At 57.5% G+C, this 22,276-nt stretch overlaps 1 protein-coding gene across 3 annotated transcripts in view; it reads left to right on the forward strand.

Annotated features, from left to right (window-relative positions):
• Positions 1 to 22,276, forward strand: part of HSPA12B (heat shock protein family A (Hsp70) member 12B) — a 65,288-nt gene that overhangs the window by 36,074 nt on the left and 6,938 nt on the right. For all 3 annotated transcript variants that reach the window (XM_048846449.2, XM_048846448.2, XM_048846447.2), the window contains 2 exons: positions 7,666 to 7,752; positions 17,939 to 18,043. In XM_048846449.2, coding sequence (XP_048702406.1) covers positions 7,666 to 7,752; positions 17,939 to 18,043 — 192 coding nt within the window. The remainder of the gene's footprint in view (positions 1 to 7,665; positions 7,753 to 17,938; positions 18,044 to 22,276) is intronic.

The following is a 22,276-nucleotide window of genomic DNA, read 5'->3' on the forward strand; positions in this document are numbered from 1 at the left end:
ATCTGTTGCAGTTCAAACAGGCATTAATTCAGGGCCTGTGTTAGACAGGAGAGCAGACGAGATGATCACAATGGACCCGTCTGGTTTTGTTCTCTATAATCTATGAACTGCCAGCTCCAGACAAATCAGAAGTGATGCTAATTCTGGATGTTACACCCGACAGTGCATGGGACCTGCTGGAGATAGAATCCCCACCCCCTCGACTGACTCTGAGCTCTGGTAATGGGAGATGTGTCATTATTTTCACTGGTTTTAGCACCCAGAGACTCCAACCGCGATCAAGACCCAGGTGTGCTAGGTGCTGTACAGACACAGAGGTAGGCTCACTCCCGACCCTGAAAAGTCAAAGGCCAGACACAGCAACAGAGTGTAACCAACACATGGGGGAAGGGGGATCATGGAGGTCCTGATAAGAAGGTTATGTGGAGCTCAACAGGCCAGACCTGGCCTCAGTTCAGTCAGATATTTTAGCACATGTGTAGCTATAAACATGTGTAGTCCCTGTGAAATCAAAGGGGCCGCTCGTGCTGAAGTACCATTCGGAATCGGGACCTGGGTAGGCAATGTGGTGGCCAGGAATCATTTGTGTGTGTGTGTGAGAGAGAGAGAGTGTGTGTGTGATATAAGAACATACGAGCGGCCGTATTGGCTCAGACCAAAGGTCCATCCAGCCCAGTATCCTGTGTTCCAACAGTGGCCACTGCCAGGTGCCCCAGGGGGAGCGAACAGAGCAGAGCAATGATTGAGTGATCCATTCCCTGTCGCCCATTCCCAGCGTCTGTCTACGTCTATACGGGTGGGGTATTCGTGTGTGTGCGTGTATGTAACACGTCCGAGTTGTACATGGCCAGGTGTAGATATGGGGGCGGTGAGTGTATGCGTTATATTGGGTCCCCGCAACGTTCATGTCTGAACCCTCTCTCGCCGGTGGCCCCCCAGCCTCGCCCCCCGCCTGGCTGAGTCCTTACTGTGTCCCAGCAGATGGGGGCCGGAGGCGTTAGGTCACAGGGTCTGGGGAGGAGCAGGTGCTGGAGGTGGCCTATTGACAGGGCAGGGACGATAAGAGCGGGTATGCCGGGCAGGGCAGAGCCATGAAGGGCCCTGAGGGGGCAGATGCGAAGCTCCAAAGGTGGGGGTGGGGCAAGAAGAGGTTAGGAGCTCTGCAGAACCCCTATTCCCATGGCATGATGGGCCTGATCCTGAATGGCGCTGAGCGCCCACACTGGCTGCGGCTGCTGAGGATCAGACCCGTGGTTCACAAACCACGTCCCCGTGTCTGTTTCCCGTCAAGCTCCATGTTGCTCTTAAGGCTTCTGCCCTTTCTCGTCTCCGTCCTGCTAGCCCCAGAGACCCTCCCTCCGTCATCAGGCCTCATCGCCCTGGCACCAGAGGGACAGTCGCTGGCGAAACAATGAGGCCCGTGCGTGTGTGTGCGTCTGTGTGGGCGTGTGCGCATGTGTGTGTGCGCACGCATGCGTGCACGTGTGTGTGAGTGCGTGCATGTGTGTGCACATGCGGGTGTGAGTGTGCACGGGTGTGCACGGGTGGGTGTGGGTGTGAGTGCATGCTGGGGTGTGTGCGTGTGTTTGTGTGTGTGTGTGTGAATGCACATGTGTGTGTGCGCACGCATGCATGCACATGTGTGTGAGTGTGTGCATGTGTGTGTGAGTGTGCACGTGTGTGCACGTGCGGGTGTGGGTGTGCACGGGTGGGTGTGTGTGAGAGTGTGTGCATGTGTGTGCATGTGCAGGTGTGAGTGTGCACGTGCGGGGGTGTGTGAGAGTGCGTGCATGTGTGTGCACATGCAGGTGTGAGTGTGCACGGGTGGGTGTGGGTGTGAGTGCATGCTGGTGTGTGTGCGTGCATTTGTGTGTGTGTGTGAATGCACATGTGTGTGTGAGTGCGTGTGTGTGTGTGAGTGTGCACGTGTGTGCACATGCAGGTGTGAGTGTGCACGGGTGGGTGTGGGTGTGAGTGCATGCTGGGGTGTGCGCGTGCGTTTGTGTGTGTGTGTGTGAATGCACATGTGTGCGTGCGCACGCATGCGTGCATGTGTGTGTGAGTGCATGCATGTGTGTGAGTGTGCACGTGTGTGCACATGCGGGTGTGAGTGTGCACGGGTGGGTGTGGGTGTGAGTGCGTGCATGTGTGTGCACGTGCGAGTGTGCACGTGTGGGTGTGGGTGTGAGTGTGTGCATGTGTGTGCACGTGCGGGTGTGACTGTGCACGGGTGGGTGTGGGTGTGAGTGCATGCTGGTGTGCACGCGTGCATTTGTGTGTGTGTGTGTGAATGCACATGTGTGGGTGTGTGGGTGGGTGTGAATGCACATGTGTGGGTGTGGGTGTGTTTGAAAGGCAAAAGCTTTCAGAGCCCCCTGTGGCTGCAGGGAAAGTGTCTCTCCAAAGCAGCAAGTGGCCCCTCTGGGAAATTAGCCACGGAACCAGCCCTGTTTCCTGAGCTCACTGAGGCCAGGTCAGAGGGTTCCCGTATCAAAACAAAAAATAATCCGAATAATGTCAGTGTGAGAGGGGGAAGGCAGCCCCATCTGGTCTGCATTATGGGTACTTGGCTGGCGCTCGGCTGCTCTGCTTACAGAAATCCCACAGCTCAGTTCCTTTCTGACTGTCTGGGCTGATTTCAGGGCTCTTATTTGGGAATGACCCCCTCCCACCCCTTCACTTGGGACTTCATTTCAGTTATGCTGTCTGGTTTGGATTCCTGGACATCCTTTGCAGTTTCCTGGATGTTCAAAGTCAGATCCACGATCCTGAACTCCTAGCAAGCTGGAGTGCGCCTGGCCTTTCAGGTCCAGCTGGCCAGATCCAATCAGTGTAAATCCCCAGTCGCTCCATCACGTCGCTATCCCAGAGATGAGCCTGGGTCAGGTTTAGCATTAGAGAGACGCACACTGAAGTCAGCAGGGTGAGTCTGGATTTACACTAGAGTTACGGAGATCAGAATCTGGCTCCAACCCCGTAGCAGTCAGTGCGTGATTCTGGATTTACCCCAAGATAACTGGAAACTGAATCCAGCCCTGGTTCCTCTGCAGTTCTGTGTAGCTGAGAACAGAATCTAGTCTGTCCTCAGGAACTGCGGTAGGGCCAGACACTGAGGTCGCCAATCACATGGAGCTCTGCAATTTCGGCCACCCCTTCCCTCCCCTAGTGCAGCTTACAGAAAAGCAGAGAACACCTGCCCCCGTCTGCCCTGCATCCCGCAGGGCCTCTCCCTCATCACCTGCCAAGAGATGCAAGCTGGATGTGTGCATCACGGCTACGGTAGAGCTCTGCTGTGGAACACGCACCAGCCTCAGCCCAGGGCCCGTAGGCCAAGCGTCTACAGTCCTTACTGGCCCCCTTGCTGGCCGTCCCAACAGAGAGGCATGGGCTTACGAGGCTCTTCCCACTCCCGGAGGCTGCCTCTCCAGGTCAGGCAGAAGGTGGCATGTGAGGAAGGGACCCTGGCCTGCTGTGTCTTCTCTGTGGGTAAACAGAGTCACCCAGGGCTGTCCTCTTTGCTCCGAGAAAGCAACGCTGTGGCCGTCTGCGACGGAGGCTGCGCTCCATTCCAGGCCTGTCTGGGGCCTGGGTTAGTCCGGCGCTGATGCCGTGCGAGCCACAGGGTCTGTCTGTGTCCTGTGGCCCGCCCTCCGCTGTCACATCTGCTGGGGCAGCGGCACTGATTCCAATGGGAGTTAGGCACCTGAATGCCTTCTGAGGAGCTGGGCCTCAAGTCCTATAAACTCCATGAGTGCCAACGGCATGACTAAAGGCTCAACAGCGTGGTGGTGCCCATGTGGCTAGCTCAGCCCCCAGGACCTTAGCCCACGTAGGCACGAGGGACCACGCATGCCGAGTGTCAGCCCTGTCTCTGTGCTGGAACCAGGGAGGGTTTGTGCTGCAAGGCGGGTGCCATTTGTGGGCTTCAGTATAAACCAGCCAGACACAGGCCACTGGCCTGACCAGAAGGTGTCATCTGACACAGGGCACCAGGGTCCATCGCGTGACGGAGGAGTTTGTCCAGAGCTGTCCGGTCCGTCACGCCTTCTGTGACGCAACACGGAGCTACCCAGCAGCTCTGCCAGGCTCCTTCTCATCTGTAGCAGGAGTTCGTAGTAATGTCCCTCTCTCGCAGGTGAGCTCAGAGCACGTTAGAATATTGCTCTGCTTGTCTGCCCAGCCTCACTGGGGCGGGATGGTCATGTGGTGGAGGTACTGGCCTGCGACTTGGGAGACCTTGAGACTTGGGAGAGTTGAGTCTTGGCTCTGCCCCAAACTCCCTGTATGACCTTGGGCAAGTCACTTAATCTCTCTGGGCCTCAGGTTCCTTGTCTGTAAAATGGGGATCATGGTACCGCCCTCCTTTGAGATCTACCGATGAATAGTGCTAGATAAGAGCCAGGCTGTGGTGTTAGCTGTAAAATGGGAACAATAATTCTTACCTACTGTTGTAATGCCTGTGAGATGCTATAGTCATGGTGGCCAGCTAAACAGCTAGAATTGTCCTCCTTCTACCAATGGGGAAACAGAGGCACAGAACAGTGGTGCTACCTGCCCAAGGTCACACAGCTGGCCGGTTTTGTGTCTTAACCACAAGATTTCCCCTCTTGTTGTACAATCTCGAGCTCATCTATTCGTCCAACTTCTGCCTTCCTTCTGTTTGGTTCATTTCCTCCGAAGAGCCTCTGACTGGCTGTTTGACAAACTGCATTACAGAAGCAAATATCCTGCCTTGCTTTAATATCTCCAGACACCTGGTCGGCTTTGGGCAGACAATAGATGTTTTCCTAGTCAAGATCTGAGTAATTAAAGTCTCCCATGGTCATAACCCTCTTTTCTTACAGGTCTCTCATCTGTAAAAACATCTCTTGCTCTCCTTCCAATCTGCCCCGGGCGTCCCCAAATCCCCCCCTTACTTTCCTGGCCTTAAATTTCCAGTTTAAACTGTCTCTGTCTCAGCTAAGCCTTTGGTTTCCCTGTGCTTGCTTGTGTTTGTCCCTCTCCCTCTTGTCCCTTGGCTTTCATTTTGCCCGTCCTCTTGTTAAACTCAGAGCCGCTGAGCTTTCAACCTGTTTTTCAGGCGCAGTCACACCACAAGACATTAGAGCAAATCCTGAACTGTCTAGGAGTGTCAGAGTAGACACCATGGCCACTGAGAACTTCCTCACAATACCAGGGGCAGAACCCAGGTTCCTTGCTTTAAAAGCCCTGGTTAAAGCTACTTGAGCTAAAGGAGAATCTCCACTAAGTATAGAAGATCTGACACACAGCTAAGCAGCTCTGGTTCTCTCCAGCAGAGGGCAGTGCTGCTTAAACACAGCTCATTGCCCTAGTTTCCACTGCAGGCTCTGTAATATTTACCTCCTGAGAAAGTACCCTAGCTTAGGGTGACCAGGTAGCGAGTGTGAAAAACCAGAACACTTTTTTTTTCCCCCGGGGGGGAGGGGGGTGTATAGTTGCATATATAAGACAACGCCCCTAATATCAGGATGTCTCGTATCCCTACCCTAGCTGTACCCCAGCGGTAGAATCATTGCCCAGGACATTGTGGACAAAGCAGGCGCAAATGGTGAATACAAGGCGAGAGCTTTAACAGGTGTAGATCCGTCTTGCACCACTGAAGCTGATTTACACTAGCTGAGCATCTGGCCTCTAGACTGTACGATCTTGGAGGCAGGGACCTGTCTGTGCTCAGTGTACGGTGCTCAGCATGCTGCTGGGAGGCAATGGTGTTCATACCGGAATAATAATAATTAATTAATAGCAGTAAATGTACCGCAGAGAGCTGTGGGCTCAGTCTGATCCCATAGGCCTGTTTCTTCCCCATGATCCATGTCTGCATTTTACAGAGCGAGAGGTTTTGTGGGGCGGGAGCGTTTAGCAACGTGCCTGTTGTTTGTTGTTACATCCTTGGGCAAAAGCTGATGAGCTAACAGGGAAAAGCACGTCCCAGTGAGCCGAAAATAGACCCCTGGACAGGCAGCCCCACCCTCTCCACACATCTCCCCGCCCTTCCTGGCTTCGCTGACCAAACACATCTTGGCCAGACCTGCTTTTTATCTGGCATCTTTGTGTTTCCTCCCTGCCCCAGCATAATGAGAGCTTCGGGGGCGGGGGGGGCGAAACTCCACCCCAAAGTTACAATCAACCCAGGAACAACATGGGAGCCACAGCGCCATCCTGTCCACTCCTCTCCCGGGGGGTGGGGAAGGAGGTGAGGTCAGCGCAGACCAGACGGGAGTTACAAGCCAGCAGTGGCTCAGCTGCTGGTCTTGTCAGATCTACAGCTGAGCAGCATGAAGCTATTTATTGGTTGGCTGGGAGGAAATGCGGGGGGCTGGTAACTAGGGGGGCCATATCCCTCTGTCAGTTTTGAGCAAGTCAATACCTCACCAAGAGGCCAGGGGGTGCTCCGCTCTCTGAGTGGGTATTGAAGCAAGGCCCCAGTGTGGCGCGTGGGGCTCTGTGTTGCTCAGTCATTCAGAAGAGAAGCTCTGGTTGCCCTGTGATCATCGATGGGGCAGTAACTCCCGTGTCCTGGCCAAACTCCAGCTCAGGGAGTTGCACTGTGAATCCCATCCCGCCCTGCCAGTATTCTCCTTCCTCGTATTGTTGCTGTGCGCTGCGGAACAGCAGCCGAGCCCCACCCCAGAGGTGACTGCATTGTGGGGGTGAAGTGATCCCTGGGCACCCTTTGGGTGCAATGGCTGCTAAGTGCTTTGGAACAATGGGGGCGGACGTATCACACACACACACTGTTACAAACAAAGATGCTGCCCTGCGTCTCCCAGCGGCTCGGCCCATGGTTCGCTAGCAGCCCGTTGCACGTCCAGACATCCGCACCAAGGCCAGCTGCTGCCAACCCACTGCGGGGTGGAGCCCTGCCCCGCCCAGCTGCGCTGCTCCTGGAAGGTTCTGCGGTGGGCTGGCTGAGCTGGCCGAGAGCCGTCTCCCACTCGTCTCCCACTCCAGCTTGATAGGCCAGGAACTCGGGCCCCTGATGCGTGGGCAGCAGCCTTGTCACCGCGGCCTGACAGATCACGCTGTAGCGTCTCCGAGTTCTGGGTGACGCCTGCACAGGGCAGCTTTGATTTCGCTCTCCCAAGAAAACACAATGGGTAATTTGGTGCAGGTTTTTATCTGGCAATTTCGGGGTGATTTTAAGGCCATAAAAATGAAAGATGATTAGCATCGATTGAGGCAGACACGATGCAGGCAAGATATAGGGAAACCTCCCCCGCACAGCTCTGCTGATGCCCCTCAATCCCAGCCCTCCAGCCCCCCGTTATTCCAGTCCTGGGCTTCCCACATACAGCAGAGCTGAGGCCCCCCTTTCTCAGCCCAGGCCCCCCATTATTCTAGTCTTAGGGTCCCCACACACCGCACCATCAATGCTCCTCAATCCCAACCCACCGCTCCCCCATCAGTCCAGTCCTGAGGTTCCCCCCCTCAATCTCGACTCAGCCATTCTGCTAGCTCAGCCCTGGGTTTGCCCCCAGTTCGGCCGTGCCCTGCAGCACTGCTTGCTCTTCTGGTCTGACTCCCCGAACTCCACTGAGAGGTGGTTTGAATGACCGTCAAGGTCAGACCTCCACACAGCCTGTCCGGCTCACAGCCGCCCCCCGTGGCCCTCTCACACCCGATCCCTTTGCTTTCTCCTTGCAGCCAGAGAGCAGCTCCGGCGTTCCCGGCACAGCAGGACCTTCCTGGTGGAGTCGGGGGTAGGCGAGCTGTGGTCCGAAATGCAGGCAGGTAGGAGGGGCCGTTTGTTCATGAACGGGAAGTGGGTGGGGCCCATCGTAATGAGGCGAAAGCGGAGCCCACCATCTCGGGGGACGGGATCCGCTTCCAGGACCCCCGTGAGCGCAGCCTCCACACCCTGGCCACAGGACCAAACACAGCCACAAATAAGCCCCCTTAGGATTGAACGCCGCTGTTAACTGACTGCAACTCTCTGGCTAAGGCGTCCATGGCTCGCGTCACCGTAGTATCTGGGCGCATCCCAATCTTTACTGGACTTACCCTCACACGCCTCTGTGAGGCAGGGCCATGTGATTATCTCCACTGCACAGGTGGGGAAACTGAGGCACAGAGCCACTAAGTGACTGGCCCCAGGTCACACAGGGAGTCTGTGGTAGAGGAGGGAATTGAACTCAAATCTCCCAAGTCCCAGGCCAGCCCCCTAGCAAACAGATCCACCTGCCCCCCCTCCCCCCCACACAGAGGAAGGTGTCAGCCTTGCGCCAAGGAAAGACCTTGAGAGGTGAGACAGACATACGGAGTGGCCCGGGCTCTTCCCAAGTGTCTCTGAAGCCAGTGGCCTGACACCGGCGGGGCTCGTCTACACAGGACGTCAGAGCGCAGCAAGCCGGGGTGTGACTCCCCAGCGCCCCCGCTGGCAGCGCAGGAATGTCTGCAGGGTGCTTTGCCGTACCCCGGGTGAGGGCGCTGCAGCTGGGGGGGTCTAGGTGCTGTACAGACAGGGACGACCTGCCCTGAGGGGAAGCTTCCCTGTTTCTCTAGACACAGCTGCTCTCCAGCTCCCCCATTGCCAGGGTGCAGAGGGACAAAGAAAGGCGGGTAGGAGCCACTTTCCCTTCCCAGGAGGGAGACCTCTGGAGAGGGAAAATCCCTGGGCACTAATCAGCAACCTCCCCCGCTGGCCCTGGCTCTCTCCAGTCGCCCGCACAAAGCTGATCTTAAGCTGCAGCTAAATAAATCCAGCTGGTGCCTGCCCCAGGCCGGGAGCCAGCTTTGTGCTATACTTAGCAAGGGGAATATCCCTCTGCAGTCGGTCCAGAGGCCCTGGCCCCAACTCTGCTGCCACGCGGGCCCAGCCCACTGCAGAATCTGTGGCATGGGTGGCAATCAGCTGGGGGGCAGGGGAGCGGGCTGGGGTGATTTCACCTCACTAGCGCAGTCCGGCAGCCCCCAGACCCAGGCAGACGTGAAAGAGCCGGTACACGGCCCAACGTACCGGCTTCCCCAGGCCGGCAATTTAGAGGGCCTGGGGCTCCTCTGCGGTAGAGGTGGCTGGGAGCCCCGGGCCCTTTAAATCATGGTTGGAGCTCCTGGGCTCCCAGATACCTCCGCAGCTGGTAGCTCCAGCGGTGATTTAAAGGGCCTGGGGCTCCCAGCCGCCGCTTCCGCAGCCAGAGCCCCGGGCCCTTTAAATCTGATTTAAAGGGCCCGGGGCTTTAAAGGCCCCGCCTCTTCTGGTTGAGGCCACGCCTCCTGCTTAGGACTCCAGCGTCCCGGTAAGTCCTTTATGTTACTTTCACCCCCAGGCCCAGGACACTGCACCGTCGCCTGGCACGGCCTGTAATGCAGTCAGCAGTGCCTTCCTGGACTACAGAGCCCAGGTCAGGGCTTAGGGGATACCCTGTGTGATGACACTAGGCTGGAGGAGAGAGAGCCACCAGGCCGGCAGCCTGAAGACAGAATCCCCTTGATATTAGCCCACTCCTGTCTCTTCTCCGCTGCAAACCAATGCTGCAGTTCACCAGAGCTCTTTCTACGCAGCCACGAGCTAGCGTCTGCGAGGGCGGCGGTGTTCTCCCCATTTTACAGCTGGGGAAACTGAGGCACGGAGTAGGGACGTGACTGGCCCAGGGTCACCCCATGGGCTCAGGGCGAGAGCCCTTTCCTAGGCCTGTGAAGATGAGATGGACCGGAGCTGCTGGCAGCCACACGAAGCGACCCGAGCCGCAGCGTCTTCATCCCTAGCGGCTCAACCGTGCTCAATAATTAACGATTCCTAACACTCCTCAGCCAGGGACCGCGGCGCGCTCGGCTGCGGAAGCGGGAGCAGGGCGGCGAGAAGCGTTGATATAGCAAACACTGCAGATGCGAACGCCCCCTGAATCCAGACTTAGGGGCCTAACTAAATGGCTTGATTTTCTGCTGCGAGCCCATCAGCTGCCATGAGAGTCATTAGGACTGATGCGCTCAGCACCTGCCAGCCAGGTCCCTGCCTCCCAAAGGAACGGGCAGACGCTGGGACCCCCGTGCCAAGCAGAGCCGATGGGACGCCCTCGTCGCCGGGCTAGCTGGACTTTCCCCAGCAGCTGGGGTACAGCTAGATCCAGGGCAGTAAGCCTGGGCAGCACAGGGCAGGTGCTGGCAGGGGCTCAACCGTTCCTCCCAGCGTCACCCGTGTCTTAGCAGAGCGAGGGCGCAGCCAGCCAGCTCAGCCGCGCCTCGGTCTCTGAGCAGGGGATGATACGCACCTGCTGCTGGAACCTGGGGCCGCCTCGCTGAAACTCCCAGCCACCCCATATGCACAGCCAGCAGGAGGCTGGCCAGAGCACAGCCTCAGGGAACCCCCTGGGTGGGGGAGTCCTTGGGGCAGAGGGGCAGTGGCATGGGGAAGCAAGGAGCCAAGCCACTTGGGAGAGGCACCATCTCCCTCTGCTGGGGGTGCCGGCAGGCCAGCGATGCCTCATGCTCAGCAGCAGCTGGCAGAGAACCATCTTCACACACCACCCGGCAGCGACGGTCAGGGCCCAGGGCGCTCTGCGTACCGTGGACAGGCCAGCTGGGGAGCGAGGGGGCAGGAAGACCCCCGCTGTTGCCTGAGCTGCTCCACCAGAATCTGACCCTCTTACAGGGACAGCTGGAGAGAGGGTGACAAGGGGCGAGATCTTTAGTCTGGAGCAGGAGAGAGGCACTTGCCCAGGAACCTAACGGAAGCCAGCATGCTCCTGTCCCGCTGGGCAGCGACAGCATGGACCGAACTTCCAGGGGTAGCCCCGTTTCTCAACTAGCACCCGGCACTGGCTGAAAACCAAGCAGAGGATTCTGGCCCCAAACCGTTGTGGGGTGGAATCATAGAGTCATAGAATCATAGAATATCAGGGTTGGAAGGGACCTCAGGAGGTCATCTAGTCCAACCCCCTGCTCAAAGCAGGACCAATCCCCAATTAAATCATCCCAGCCAGGGCTTTGTCAAGCCAGATCTTAAAAACTTCTAAGGAAGGAGATTCTACCACCTCCCTAGGTAACGCATTCCAGTGCTTCACCACCCTCCTAGTGAAAAAGTTTTTCCTAATATCCAACCTAAACCTCGCCCACTGCAACCTGAGACCATTACTCCTTGTCCTGTCCTCTTCTACCACTGAGAATAGTCTAGAACCATCCTCTCTGGAACCACCTCTCAGGTAGTTGAAAGCAGCTATCAAATCCCCCCTCATTCTTCTCTTCCGCAGCCTAAACAATCCCAGTTCCCTCAGCCTCTCCTCATAACTCATGTGTTCCAGACCCCTAATCATTTTTGTTGCCCTTCGCTGGACTCTCTCCAATTTATCCACATCCTTCTTGAAGTGTGGGGCCCAAAACTGGACACAGTACTCCAGATGAGGCCTCACAAATGTCGAATAGAGGGGGACGATCACGTCCCTCAATCTGCTCGCTATGCCCCTACTTATACATCCCAAAATGCCATTGGCCTTCTTGGCAACAAGGGCACACTGCTGACTCATATCCAGCTTCTCGTCCACTGTCACCCCTAGGTCCTTTTCCGCAGAACTGCTGCCTAGCCATTCGGTCCCTAGTCTGTAGCTGTGCATTGGGTTCTTCCGTCCTAAGTGCAGGACCCTGCACTTATCCTTATTGAACCTCATCAGATTTCTTTTGGCCCAATCCTCCAATTTGTCTAGGTCCCTCTGTATCCTATCCCTGCCCTCCAGCGTATCTACCACTCCTCCCAGTTTAGTGTCATCCGCAAATTTGCTGAGAGTGCAATCCACACCATCCTCCAGATCATTTATGAAGATATTGAACAAAACCGGCCCCAGGACCGACCCTTGGGGCACTCCACTTGATACCGGCTGCCAACTAGACATGGAGCCATTGATCACTACCCGTTGAGCCCGACAATCTAGCCAACTTTCTACCCACCTTATAGTGCATTCATCCAGCCCATACTTCCTTAACTTGCTGACAAGAATACTGTGGGAGACCGTGTCAAAAGCTTTGCTAAAGTCAAGAAACAATACATCCACTGCTTTCCCTTCATCCACAGAACCAGTAATCTCATCATAGAAGGCGATTAGATTAGTCAGGCATGACCTTCCCTTGGTGAATCCATGCTGACTGTTCCTGATCACTTTCCTCTCCTCTAAGTGCTTCAGGATTGATTCTTTGAGGACCTGCTCCATGATTTTTCCGGGGACTGAGGTGAGGCTGACTGGCCTGTAGTTCCCAGGATCCTCCTCCTTCCCTTTTTTAAAGATTGGCACTACATTAGCCTTTTTCCAGTCATCCGGGACTTCCCCGGTTCGCCACGAGTTTTCAAAGATAATGGCCAATGGCTCTGCAATCACAGCCGCCAGTTCCTTTAGCACTCTTGGATGCAACTCGTCCGGCCCCATGGACTTGTGCACGTCCAGTTTTTCTAAATAGTCCCTAACCACCTCTTTCTCCACAGAGGGCTGGCCATCTCTTCCCCATTTTGTGATGCCCAGCGCAGCAGTCTGGGAGCTGACCTTGTTAGTGAAAACAGAGGCAAAAAAAGCATTGAGTACATTAGCTTTTTCCACATCCTCTGTCACTAGGTTGCCTCCCTCATTCATTAAGGAGCCCACACTTTCCTTGGCTTTCTTCTTGTTGCCAACATACCTGAAGAAACCCTTCTTGTTACTCTTGACATCTCTTGCTAGCTGCAGCTCCAGGTGCGATTTGGCCTTCCTGATTTCATTCCTACATGCCCGAGCAATATTGTTATACTCTTCTCTGGTCATATGTCCAACCTTCCACTTCTTGTAAACTTCTTTCTTATGTTTTAGATCCGCTAGGATTTCACCGTTAAGCCAAGCTGGTCGCCTGCCATATTTACTATTCTTTCGACACATCGGGATGGTTTGTCCCTGTAACCTCAACAGGGATTCCTTGAAATACAGCCAGCTCTCCTGGACTCCTTTCCCCTTCATGTTAGTCCCCCAGGGGATCCTACCCATCCGTTCCCAGAGTGGGTCGAAGTCTGCTTTCCTGAAGTCCAGGGTCCGTATCCTGCTGCTTAACTTTCTTCCCTGTGTCAGGATCCTGAACTCAACCAACTCATGGTCACTGCCTCCCAGATTCCCATCCACTTTTGCTTCCCCCACTAATTCTTCCCGGTTTGTGAGCAGCAGGTCAAGAAAAGCTCCCCCCTAGTTGGCTCCTCCAGCACTTGCACCAGGAAATTGTCCCCTGCGCTTTCCAAGGAGTTGGGAGCCTCCTTCGCTCCAGGCATACAGGAAACCGCAGGAAGATCTGAGACCCCACCAGGTGTCATGCTTGCAATTGCACCGCTCTGCTCTTCTGCAGCGCACTTTCCAAACCCCAGATTGCAACTGGGGAAACCGAGGCACAATGCAGGGTGGCAGCTTGCCCAGGGTCACAGAGAGAGGCAGAGCTGGGAACCCACACCTGCTAATATCCTATGCTCTGATGTAGCCACCAGGCTCCTCATCTCTCTCAGGGCGGGGAAGTCCCTGGACATGTGGCCTTGCGACTCACGGGCTTCTGAAAGGCTCTTACCGGCAGCGCTGCCTGTTGGCTCCATTGTGAAGCTCCCTGCTTGAGCGGTGCCCACCAAGCCCATATTAGGCCTGTTCTGTGGGAAGCCTGGCGCCTTCAGTGGACTTTCGAGAGTCGGGACGGGAGTGTGGTCTAGTGGTCAGAACACGCGGCCGGTAATCAGACTAGCACTGCAGATGACTCAGTGTGTGTCCTCTGTGAATCATTTCACTGCTCTTGGCCTCAGTTTCCCCATCTATACAGTGCGGATAACAGCCCTGCCTTGCCTCCCATGGGGGTCGGGAGCTAAATCCATCAAAGGCTGTGAGGTGTTCAGCTATTACCGTACTGGGTGCCGTATAAAGACCTTGGATAGATTTGCCCTTGATCCCACAGTGGGTCCGCAGCAGAGCTGGGGTCAGAACCCAGTGTCCAGACTCGCATTCCAGTGCCCCGTCCGCATGCTTCTTTCCCTTCCGTGCCCCTAGGAAAGCGGGGGGGGGGGGCATATTCAGCATTCAGCTCGCGCTGGGCTGTCCCCGGCTTCCCGGGGCAATTGGTGGCAGCTGTGTGGTTGGCTTCAGTGAGAGCGGGACCGGGGCCGTCATGTTCTGTGTTGGAAGGTTTTAACCTGCGGCAGCTGCCACCGGTAGCATGGGGGGCTCCCAGGCATTGCACTCGACACCTGCTGTCCGCTACATCGCTGCGAGACCTACCACTGAGTCAGCGCCCCACCCCACCCTGAGCACCCAGGCAGGCCCAAGGAATGAGGACACGGCCCCAGGTGACCCCTTGGTGCCAGTTACCAACAGGAATGGACCAGATCCTCCCCGAAGCCTGCTCTCTTCAACAGCCTTCCTGCCTGGCAGATTGCAGGGGCTGCACCCTGGAGTGGACAAGCTGCTGTTCAGGGGCGTAGCGATTTCCCTTGCTCCGGAGGAATTCGGAAGGAAGGGCTGAGGTCAGCTCCCTGCTGGCAGGAAATCGCTCCTTACTGTGCATCTGGCTGGCTCGCAGAACGCTGACATCGCTCAGGAGGGAGTGCTGGATTCAGTGAGGATTGACCATGGAGGGCCAGGGGGGAGCAGTCACTGGATGGTGGGAAAAGTGCTCTGTGCTTCCACGGCCCCTTCCACGCTCCCTGCAAACACCAGTCCAGCCCCGCCTGGCCTGTGCGCAGGGAAGGGCCGCAGGGTCAGGCTGAGAAGCGGCCCACGGAGGGAGCATGGGGGGGAAGCCCCTGGCTTGGACGGAGCTGTCTCCAGAGGTGTCCATCCCGTCTGGGGCTCTGCAGCATAAGCTACAAGCAGCAGCCCGGTGGACGTAACTGACGAGCTCGGAGCCTCGCGCAGCCGGCGGGAAAGTCCTGTAGGCACGAGTCCTGTCCCCGTGTGACCTGCCCCATCAGCTGCATTGGAGTCTCCCTACTGTCAGGGAGAATCGGGCCCATTGGCTGGGCAAGGTCCCCAGGATCAGGCTCTAATGCAGCAAACGGCTCAACCTGGAGGGAGCAAAGCAGCTCTGGCAGTTGCTTAGACCACCCGGGGCAGGCGCTTTGCTCCGGGTCACAGGGTGGCTCTTAGCAGTAATTAGCAGGGCCGACAGTGGCCCCTACAGGCTCTGATCAAGGCCCCCTTGTTAGGGCCCTACCCAATTCATGGCCCATTTTGGTAAATTTCACAGTCAGAGGATTTTTAAAATCTTGTATTTCATGGTTTCAGATATTTAAATCCCAAATGTCCCGGTGTTGTCCCCGTGGGGGTCCCGGCCTCCAGGGAGGAGGGGCTGCAAGGCGGTTGTGGAGGGGGGTGGGGGGGTCACGGTATTGCTACCCTTACCTCGCACGGCTGCTGGCGGCGACGCTGCCTTCAGAGCTGGGCGGCAGGGGAGTGGCGGCTGCTGGCCGGGAGCCCCGCTCCGAAGGCAGCGCAGAAGTAAGGGGGGAAGCCAGATTTCATGGCCCATGAGGCATTTTTCATGCTCATGAAGTTGGTAGGGCCCCACCCATTGTGCTAGGTGCTGCATAAACCGCAGAGACATGCCCTGCTCCCAATAGCTTAGGGTTTAAGGGCCTGATCCAGAGCCTATGGATATCAGTGGGAATCTAATCTTCCCACTAACCTCAGCTGGCTCATCGGCTGGGGTCAGTCAGTGGCTTGGACTCTGCAGGGCTGGAAAGGGAGGTCAAAGCCAGGCTCCAGGATGCCAGGGTTCTCGTCCGGCTCTGACACTTACTGGGGGGCAGATTGTGCTCCCCTGCTTGTGAGGGGAGGATCTGAGAAGCCCCCTCCTGCAGTTGGCACCTCTCAGGTGTAGATGGGTATGGTGGCAATCTGGGGTGCAAGGTGCCCCAAAGGGGATGGGACCATGGTGCACCAGTGCCAGGAAGAATAGGCTGGAGGGGTGTAGTAGTGGGTGGGCTCCCCTGGCATGCCTGGCAGCTCTCTGATGTGAGGCTGTGCTTGAACAGCATGAATGATAGAGCCCTGCTGGTCCTATGCAAGTGCCCGCCCTGCTCAATGCCTCAATTTCCCCTCCTGTAAAACGGGGTTCGTGGTAATGAGCCACCTTGGTAAAAATGCTTTGAGATCCTTGAACAAGTGGTGCTGTGGTGCCTCAAACTGGGTTTCAAGGGCCTGATTTGACATCCGTGGCAAAGCTCCCATTTGCTTCACTGGCCCAGAATTGGGCCCACCAGGGTGTATTGAGCCACGACGAGGGGCAGAGCTGTGGGTGGGCCACGCCCTTCCTTCTGGGACCAACAGGGGAGCCCGAGCCAGCTGCAACATTCCCAGACCCTCTCAAACGCCTCTTGTACCACCCGGCAAAGCCACCACCCAACCCAGGGTGTCCTGTGTCTCAGGTCTCATAGACTTTCCCTCCCTCCTGCACTCCTGAGAATGGTGATCTTGCCGCTCCAGGCAGCGGTTCCCTGGGCTCCCCTCTCGGCCCAGCGGCGGTGGCCCACCCTGCTTAATGAAACGCCAAAGGATTATTGACTCAGCCAGCCGGCCGGGCCGCAGCCCGACTCCCCTCGTGCAGCGTTAAACACCTCTGGTGCAAAGGATGTGAAACACCCCAGGCTCCAGGGTTAGAGCCTGTCAGCCAGTCAAGGAGCCAACGCCGCTTCACTGCAAATAGAAAAGCACCGAGTGTCTGCTCAGGCTGTTTGCTCCTCAGAAGCCCACTAGATGCTGGTGAAAAGATCTGTGCCTCCCCCAGACGTCCCACCTTTCAGTGTCACGACCTCCAGGCCCCAGCTCACCAAGAGGGATTGAACCGGGGTCGCAGCGCAGACTTGAGCTGAGAGTGCAGCACTAGTAGGTTGTTATTCTGTTTGCGAACTAGTTTTTAGCTGGAGACCCACCAAACCCTTTACACTTTACAAAAGTGATCCTCCCTCCTTCCCCCTGCATTTTGGCCAAAATTGGTTAGGTTTCTGTAGCAAACGGTTTGGATTGGGTTGGTTTTCAATGAACCACCCAAAAGGTGAAGCTGAAATTGGCATTTTTGGAAATGTTGCCATGCTGGTGGAAAAGGCCATTCCATTGGGGAAAACGGCTTTGTGAGAAATTTCGGGCCAGCTCCATCCTTTGGCAGAAAGGCCAGTCTTTGCTTTCAGTCATCCAATAAGGAGGGGAGAGAACGACATGTGACTTAGCTGAACAAGGCTCTTCCCACTTCTGGCCAGGAGCTCCACCCTCCCTTCCTTCCCCTTTCTGCTCTCCCATCACTGGGGGACGCAGGTGTCTTAGGGCATCTCTGATGCGGAGTCTCCATGGTTAAGCAGTAACTGACCCCCACCCCAGAGGAAGTATAAGGAGACAGGGAGTAATTGTCCCAGCTGGCCATAGGGATAAGAGCATCTGGTTTGAGATCCCACGTGGGCAGGACCTCAGTTTAATGCCTGATCCCAAAGAAGGGTTCCTCTGGCAGCACAGCGCCCCCTACCATCGTGCTGGGGGACAGACTCATTCCTGACACACAGCGAAGAGCGCCTGCCTCTAGTGACCCCCTGCGTTACGCTGGGTTCTCCTCCCGGCCGCATCCTGCCCTGCTCTGGCCCTCAGGCCCGAGCTTTGCAACGCGCGTTTCCAGCTATGGAGAGGCAGAGAGTGAGGGGTGTGGGCGAGGGACGGGGGACAAGCACTTGGCTGCATCAGGGCTGCCCCCCCATGTCACATGGCAGAAAGGAGGAGGCAGGGTCTCAGGACTCAGTGTCTGTACGACCACAGTTCTCCTGCCTCACTGGTCTGCGACTCAGGACACCTGAGTTCTGTGCCTGGCTCTCCTGCTGGGCTACTTGGTGACCTTGGGCGGGTCTCTTCCCCACTCTGTGCCTCAGTTTCCCCACCGGCAAAAAGGGGGGGCCATGAGACCAGCCTGTGTTGAGAGCCATGGATGATGAGAGCTAGGGGAGGTTGTTGTTATTTTCTTCCAGGTGACCGTTATATCGTGGCTGACTGCGGCGGTGGGACAGTGGATCTGACCGTCCACCAGATCGAGCAGCCGCAAGGGACGCTCAAAGAGCTCTACAAAGCCTCAGGTGGGATGGCGACCCCCGGGAGCCATGTGCCAAGGGCCCGATCCAGTGCCTGTTGGAGCCAGTGGAAAGACTCCCATGGTCTTTGGATCAGACCCCCAAATGCTCCCCCCCTCCCTCCCCAGCTAGCGGCTGACCCTCTGTATTGGGTGGAAGGATTGGAGCATCCATCTGTCACTGCTCCTGAGGGAAAAGCCTGTGGAGCAAAGTGCCCCGGGGCTGCCTCTCATCGGCCAGCATGGTGCCATGGGCCTTGGGGCACGGGTGTGTCTGGAGAGGGGCTCGGAGGAGGGGATGGTGGTGGCTGTACGGATCGGGTCAGGGAGGGTGGCCCATGCGGGGTGGAAGGTGGTGATGGCTGGGGCCTGGAGGGCCTAGCTTAGGAGAGGTGCCTGGAAGAGCTTGGCTAGCAAGCAGGCCGAGTGGGCATCTGACTGCGCTCTGTAAATACATTGGGGGTGTGTGGGGGGGAGGGGGGACACTGGAGAGGGTGAAGAGCTTTTAAGCTAAAGGACGATATGGTCACAAGAGCTAATGGGGATAAACTGGCCACGAACAAATTCAGGCTATGGCTGAGAAGGTGTCTCACCATCGGAAGGGCGAGGTGCTGGGTCAGTCCCCCCCCCCCCCCCCCCACACACACACACTCACATGCTGGGGGTTGTGAGGCAAAGAACGGGATTAGTTCGAAGAGCGAGCTGGACAAAGGCGAGTGTGATTGTACGCAGGTTGCTCGTGATGGCGGCATGCAGGGCTCAGCAGCCCTGGGGCTCACGTCCGGCTGATGTTCTATGTTCCCAAAACTCATGCTTCAGCACTTCAGCTGGCCACAGGCTGGGGTCAGGAAGGGATTTCTCTCCCCACCACCAAGTATATTCCGGGAGGGTTTTTTTTTTTAATCTCCTTCCTCTGGAACATCAGGGATGGCCACGGCGGGAGATGGGACATGGGCTAGGCTGGGCCAAGGTGCCCAGTTGGCACCGAACATCTTGCTCGCTCAGCTGCTTGGCTGGCTGGTTCATACTCAAGTGCTCGGGGTCTTACTGATCACCACGTGTAGGGCTGGGAAGGAATTTCCCCCCAGGTCAGAGGGGGCAGTGGTTCCGGGGGGGGGGGGTCACCTTCCTCTGCTGCAGCTGGATGTGAGTCACTTGCCAGGCTCAGCTGGGCCTGTCTCGCCTAATCAGTTCGCTGCCATAGCGGGGCACTCGGCCGCTGGTGCCGCTTGGTGCGTGGGCTCCTGCAGGCTGTCACACCTGGGGTAACGCCGGTTGCTGGGTCAGTGCGCGGGGGCTGGGTGGGGTCGGTGGCCCAGGCTATATAGCAGGGCAGACGGGATGCTCCGGTGGTCCCTTCTGGCCTTGCCCCCTCTGACGCTGTGGGTGATGGAGGCCGGTGTTGTGGGTAAAGGCGGCGGGGACGGGGGGGGGGCGGTGACCCGATGGGGTGTGATTAGCAGGGACGAGCTGGAGCAGCAGTGGCCGTAGCTGGGTCTAAATTTCAGGCCTGGGGGAGGGGCTCGGGCGCAGTCTTGAACTGAGGTAGTGTGACACGTCCAAGGAGCCATCCCACTCCCGCCCCCTAGTAGCCAGTGCAGGATTGTTCCCGTGGCTGTGTCCTGCCCGCTGGGCGTCCCCACTGACGGGAGCGTTCCCGAGCCGTAGAAGGAAAGGCGATTGTCCAGAATGAGTCTATGTCTACACGGCAAAGATAAGTCGACCATGTTAGGTCGACTTACAGCCACCGCATACCGCATTAACTACTGTGGTGGCTGATGTCCAGATTACCCTCCTTCTGATGGTGCACGTCCTCAGCAGGAGCACGTCCACCGACTGACGAGGGGCCGTGTGGGGCACTGAGAGCCAGGGCTCGCCGCTCCATGCAGATCCCCTCCGGGAGCCCATCTGTCCCTGCTCCCCTGGTCTTCTCTCCTCCCCACTCCCAGCCAGGAGCAGCGGGGCAGCTGCCCAGGGCTTCTCACCTCTGCACTCCCAGCCAGGAGCAGAGGGAGCCACCTGGGGCTTCTCGCCTCCTGTGGGGAGATCCGCACCAGGAGTCCGGTCGGCTGCCATGCTCCCAGGGGGAGCAGGGAGCTGGGGCCCTGGACCCCAGGAGGCAGCAGGGCTCCCTGTGGGGAGCCCGGGCGGCAACCCGGCTTGGAGTGGAGACCCAGCTCCAGAGTGGGAGCTGGCTTTCTTGTCAAGTTCAGGGCTCCAGAGGAGCCATGAAATAGACAAGAATGAGAGCCAACAGCTGATGTAAGGAAAACGGTGTCTACACAGACATGGCGTGGCCCTAACTCCAGTGACCTAAGCCCTACGCTGCTCGGCGACGGGGGGGGGGGGGTGTTATGATGTCAGAGTAAAACTGTGTAGTGTAGACAAGGCCTAAAACCCTGCGTCCCGCTGTCAGGAGCTACCGGTTCAGCTGGGGAGACAGCTTCTCCCAGGGACAGTTCCCCAGTGCCCCCCAGCATGCAGTTCCAGTCCCGCTCCCAGGCCCAGCGGCTCAGTAAAGTGAGGGGTTGTGGCACCATCTGGTGTCCAGAGGGAAACTAGCTATAGACTTCCGACTGGAGGATTGCTGGGGGCCTGCAGAGGTCCCCACCATGGGCAGCGATGCTGAGGAAGTGCAATGGCCTGGAGTCACGTTAAGCCACTTAAGAGAAGGGTGAGAGACAGCGCTGGGTTTCTATGGTAAAGTTTCCCAGTCACATGGCAGAAGGGTTCTGTGCAGTGAGGTTATTGAGAGGGGAGGGTCCGGGAGCATAGAAAAGACACCCCCCCCCCCCCCGCCAGAATACAGGCCAAGCCTAGGGTGTCACACACCTGATCATGCTGAGGGGAAGGAGGTCGTCAGTAGCAGCTTTGCGTTCTGAGGGTTTTTCAAGCCCCTGCAAAAGCAGCGACCGAGTGATGCCAGAAAGCGCCAGACAAGCCCCAGGTGACCAGGGTTTATTGGGCCTACCGCGGCCCGACACGATGCAACCTAGGTTTGAGCACCATCTGCTGGCGCTTTGGCTAGTGGCTATTTCCAGCCTTGGCCATGAGGCCGGGCTGCTCCCTGCTGTCTAGTCCCAGGTCTAGCTCATTGCCATCGCCTCGAGCGAGAAGGCTGCGGCAAGGGCAGGGCCCCAGCACTGCTTTCACTGCAAATGAAGCCCTGGCTGCCGCACCTCCCGAGAGGCAGGGTCCAGCAGGCTGCACGTGTGGACTGTGAGCTGGGGAGTGCCTGGATCTAGCCCCAGCCCTGTTTTCTGTCTGCAGTGGATAGGTGCCACTGTGTGCCTCAGTTTCCCCCTGTGTGTGATGGGGAGTGATAATACTGACCCGTCTCCGTGAGCGTGGGGGGCAGATGATCATGAACTGGCATTGGCAGAGGGCTGGGGAGAAGGGGCTCAGCTCCCACCATGCTAGGGGCAGCATACAACTGCCAGAGGGATGGACACACAGAGCATTGGTCGGCCAGGTTCACCAGGTAGCAGGTCCCCTGTCCTGCTGCAGGGGCAGAAGGGGAATGCGGTGGGGCAACCAGCCATTGCTTGAACTGTTGTTATTGGACTCCAGCTGGGCTCTAGGTCCTAGGGGCTCTTGGAGGGGAGGCCTGGGGCGCAGGTGAGATGGGCTCGCTCCCCTGGGGAGGGGATATCTGTAGCCACGACGTGTCCAGCCTGGGGAGAGGCGGTTCCCGGAGAGGGCTGTCGCTGTGGGAGACGCTCTCTGCCAGGGGCGGGTTACAGGGCTCCATGCAGGAATGGCTGGCTGTGATGCCCTGCGCGGCCGTGCACATCGGCCGAGGCCATCAGCATGGGCGGCTTCCTGGCCCTATTGAGACCAGTGGGCACGTGGCCATAGACTTGGGTGGGGCCCGGACGAGTGTGGGAAAGCCCCAGCAAAGAGGGGGCTGTGTGGGCTGTCTCCAAGGCTGGGGGGCAGCTACACTGCAGACTAAGCGGGCTGCCACTCAGCTGTGAGCCCGCGCCCCTGCTCCGTCCACACCCAAATCAGTCCGACTCGGGTTAGCAAGCGCTCAGGCCCAGGGGCCAAGAACCCTGCAGGGCAGGGGCGGCTCAGGGCCCGAGTCCTGCCGTGACACAGGCCCAAGCCCCATTGGTTTGCAGTGTGGCCGCGTTATCACGGCTGGGAGACCTGGGACCCCCCCACTTGTAAACCCAGGGGTACAACACAGAGTGGCCGCTCGAGCGCAGGCTTGGAAACCCCACGACCCAAAGAGCCA

Source organism: Caretta caretta, chromosome 4, assembly GCF_965140235.1.
Source record: "Caretta caretta isolate rCarCar2 chromosome 4, rCarCar1.hap1, whole genome shotgun sequence".
In the NCBI taxonomy this organism is placed as follows: domain Eukaryota; kingdom Metazoa; phylum Chordata; order Testudines; family Cheloniidae; genus Caretta; species Caretta caretta.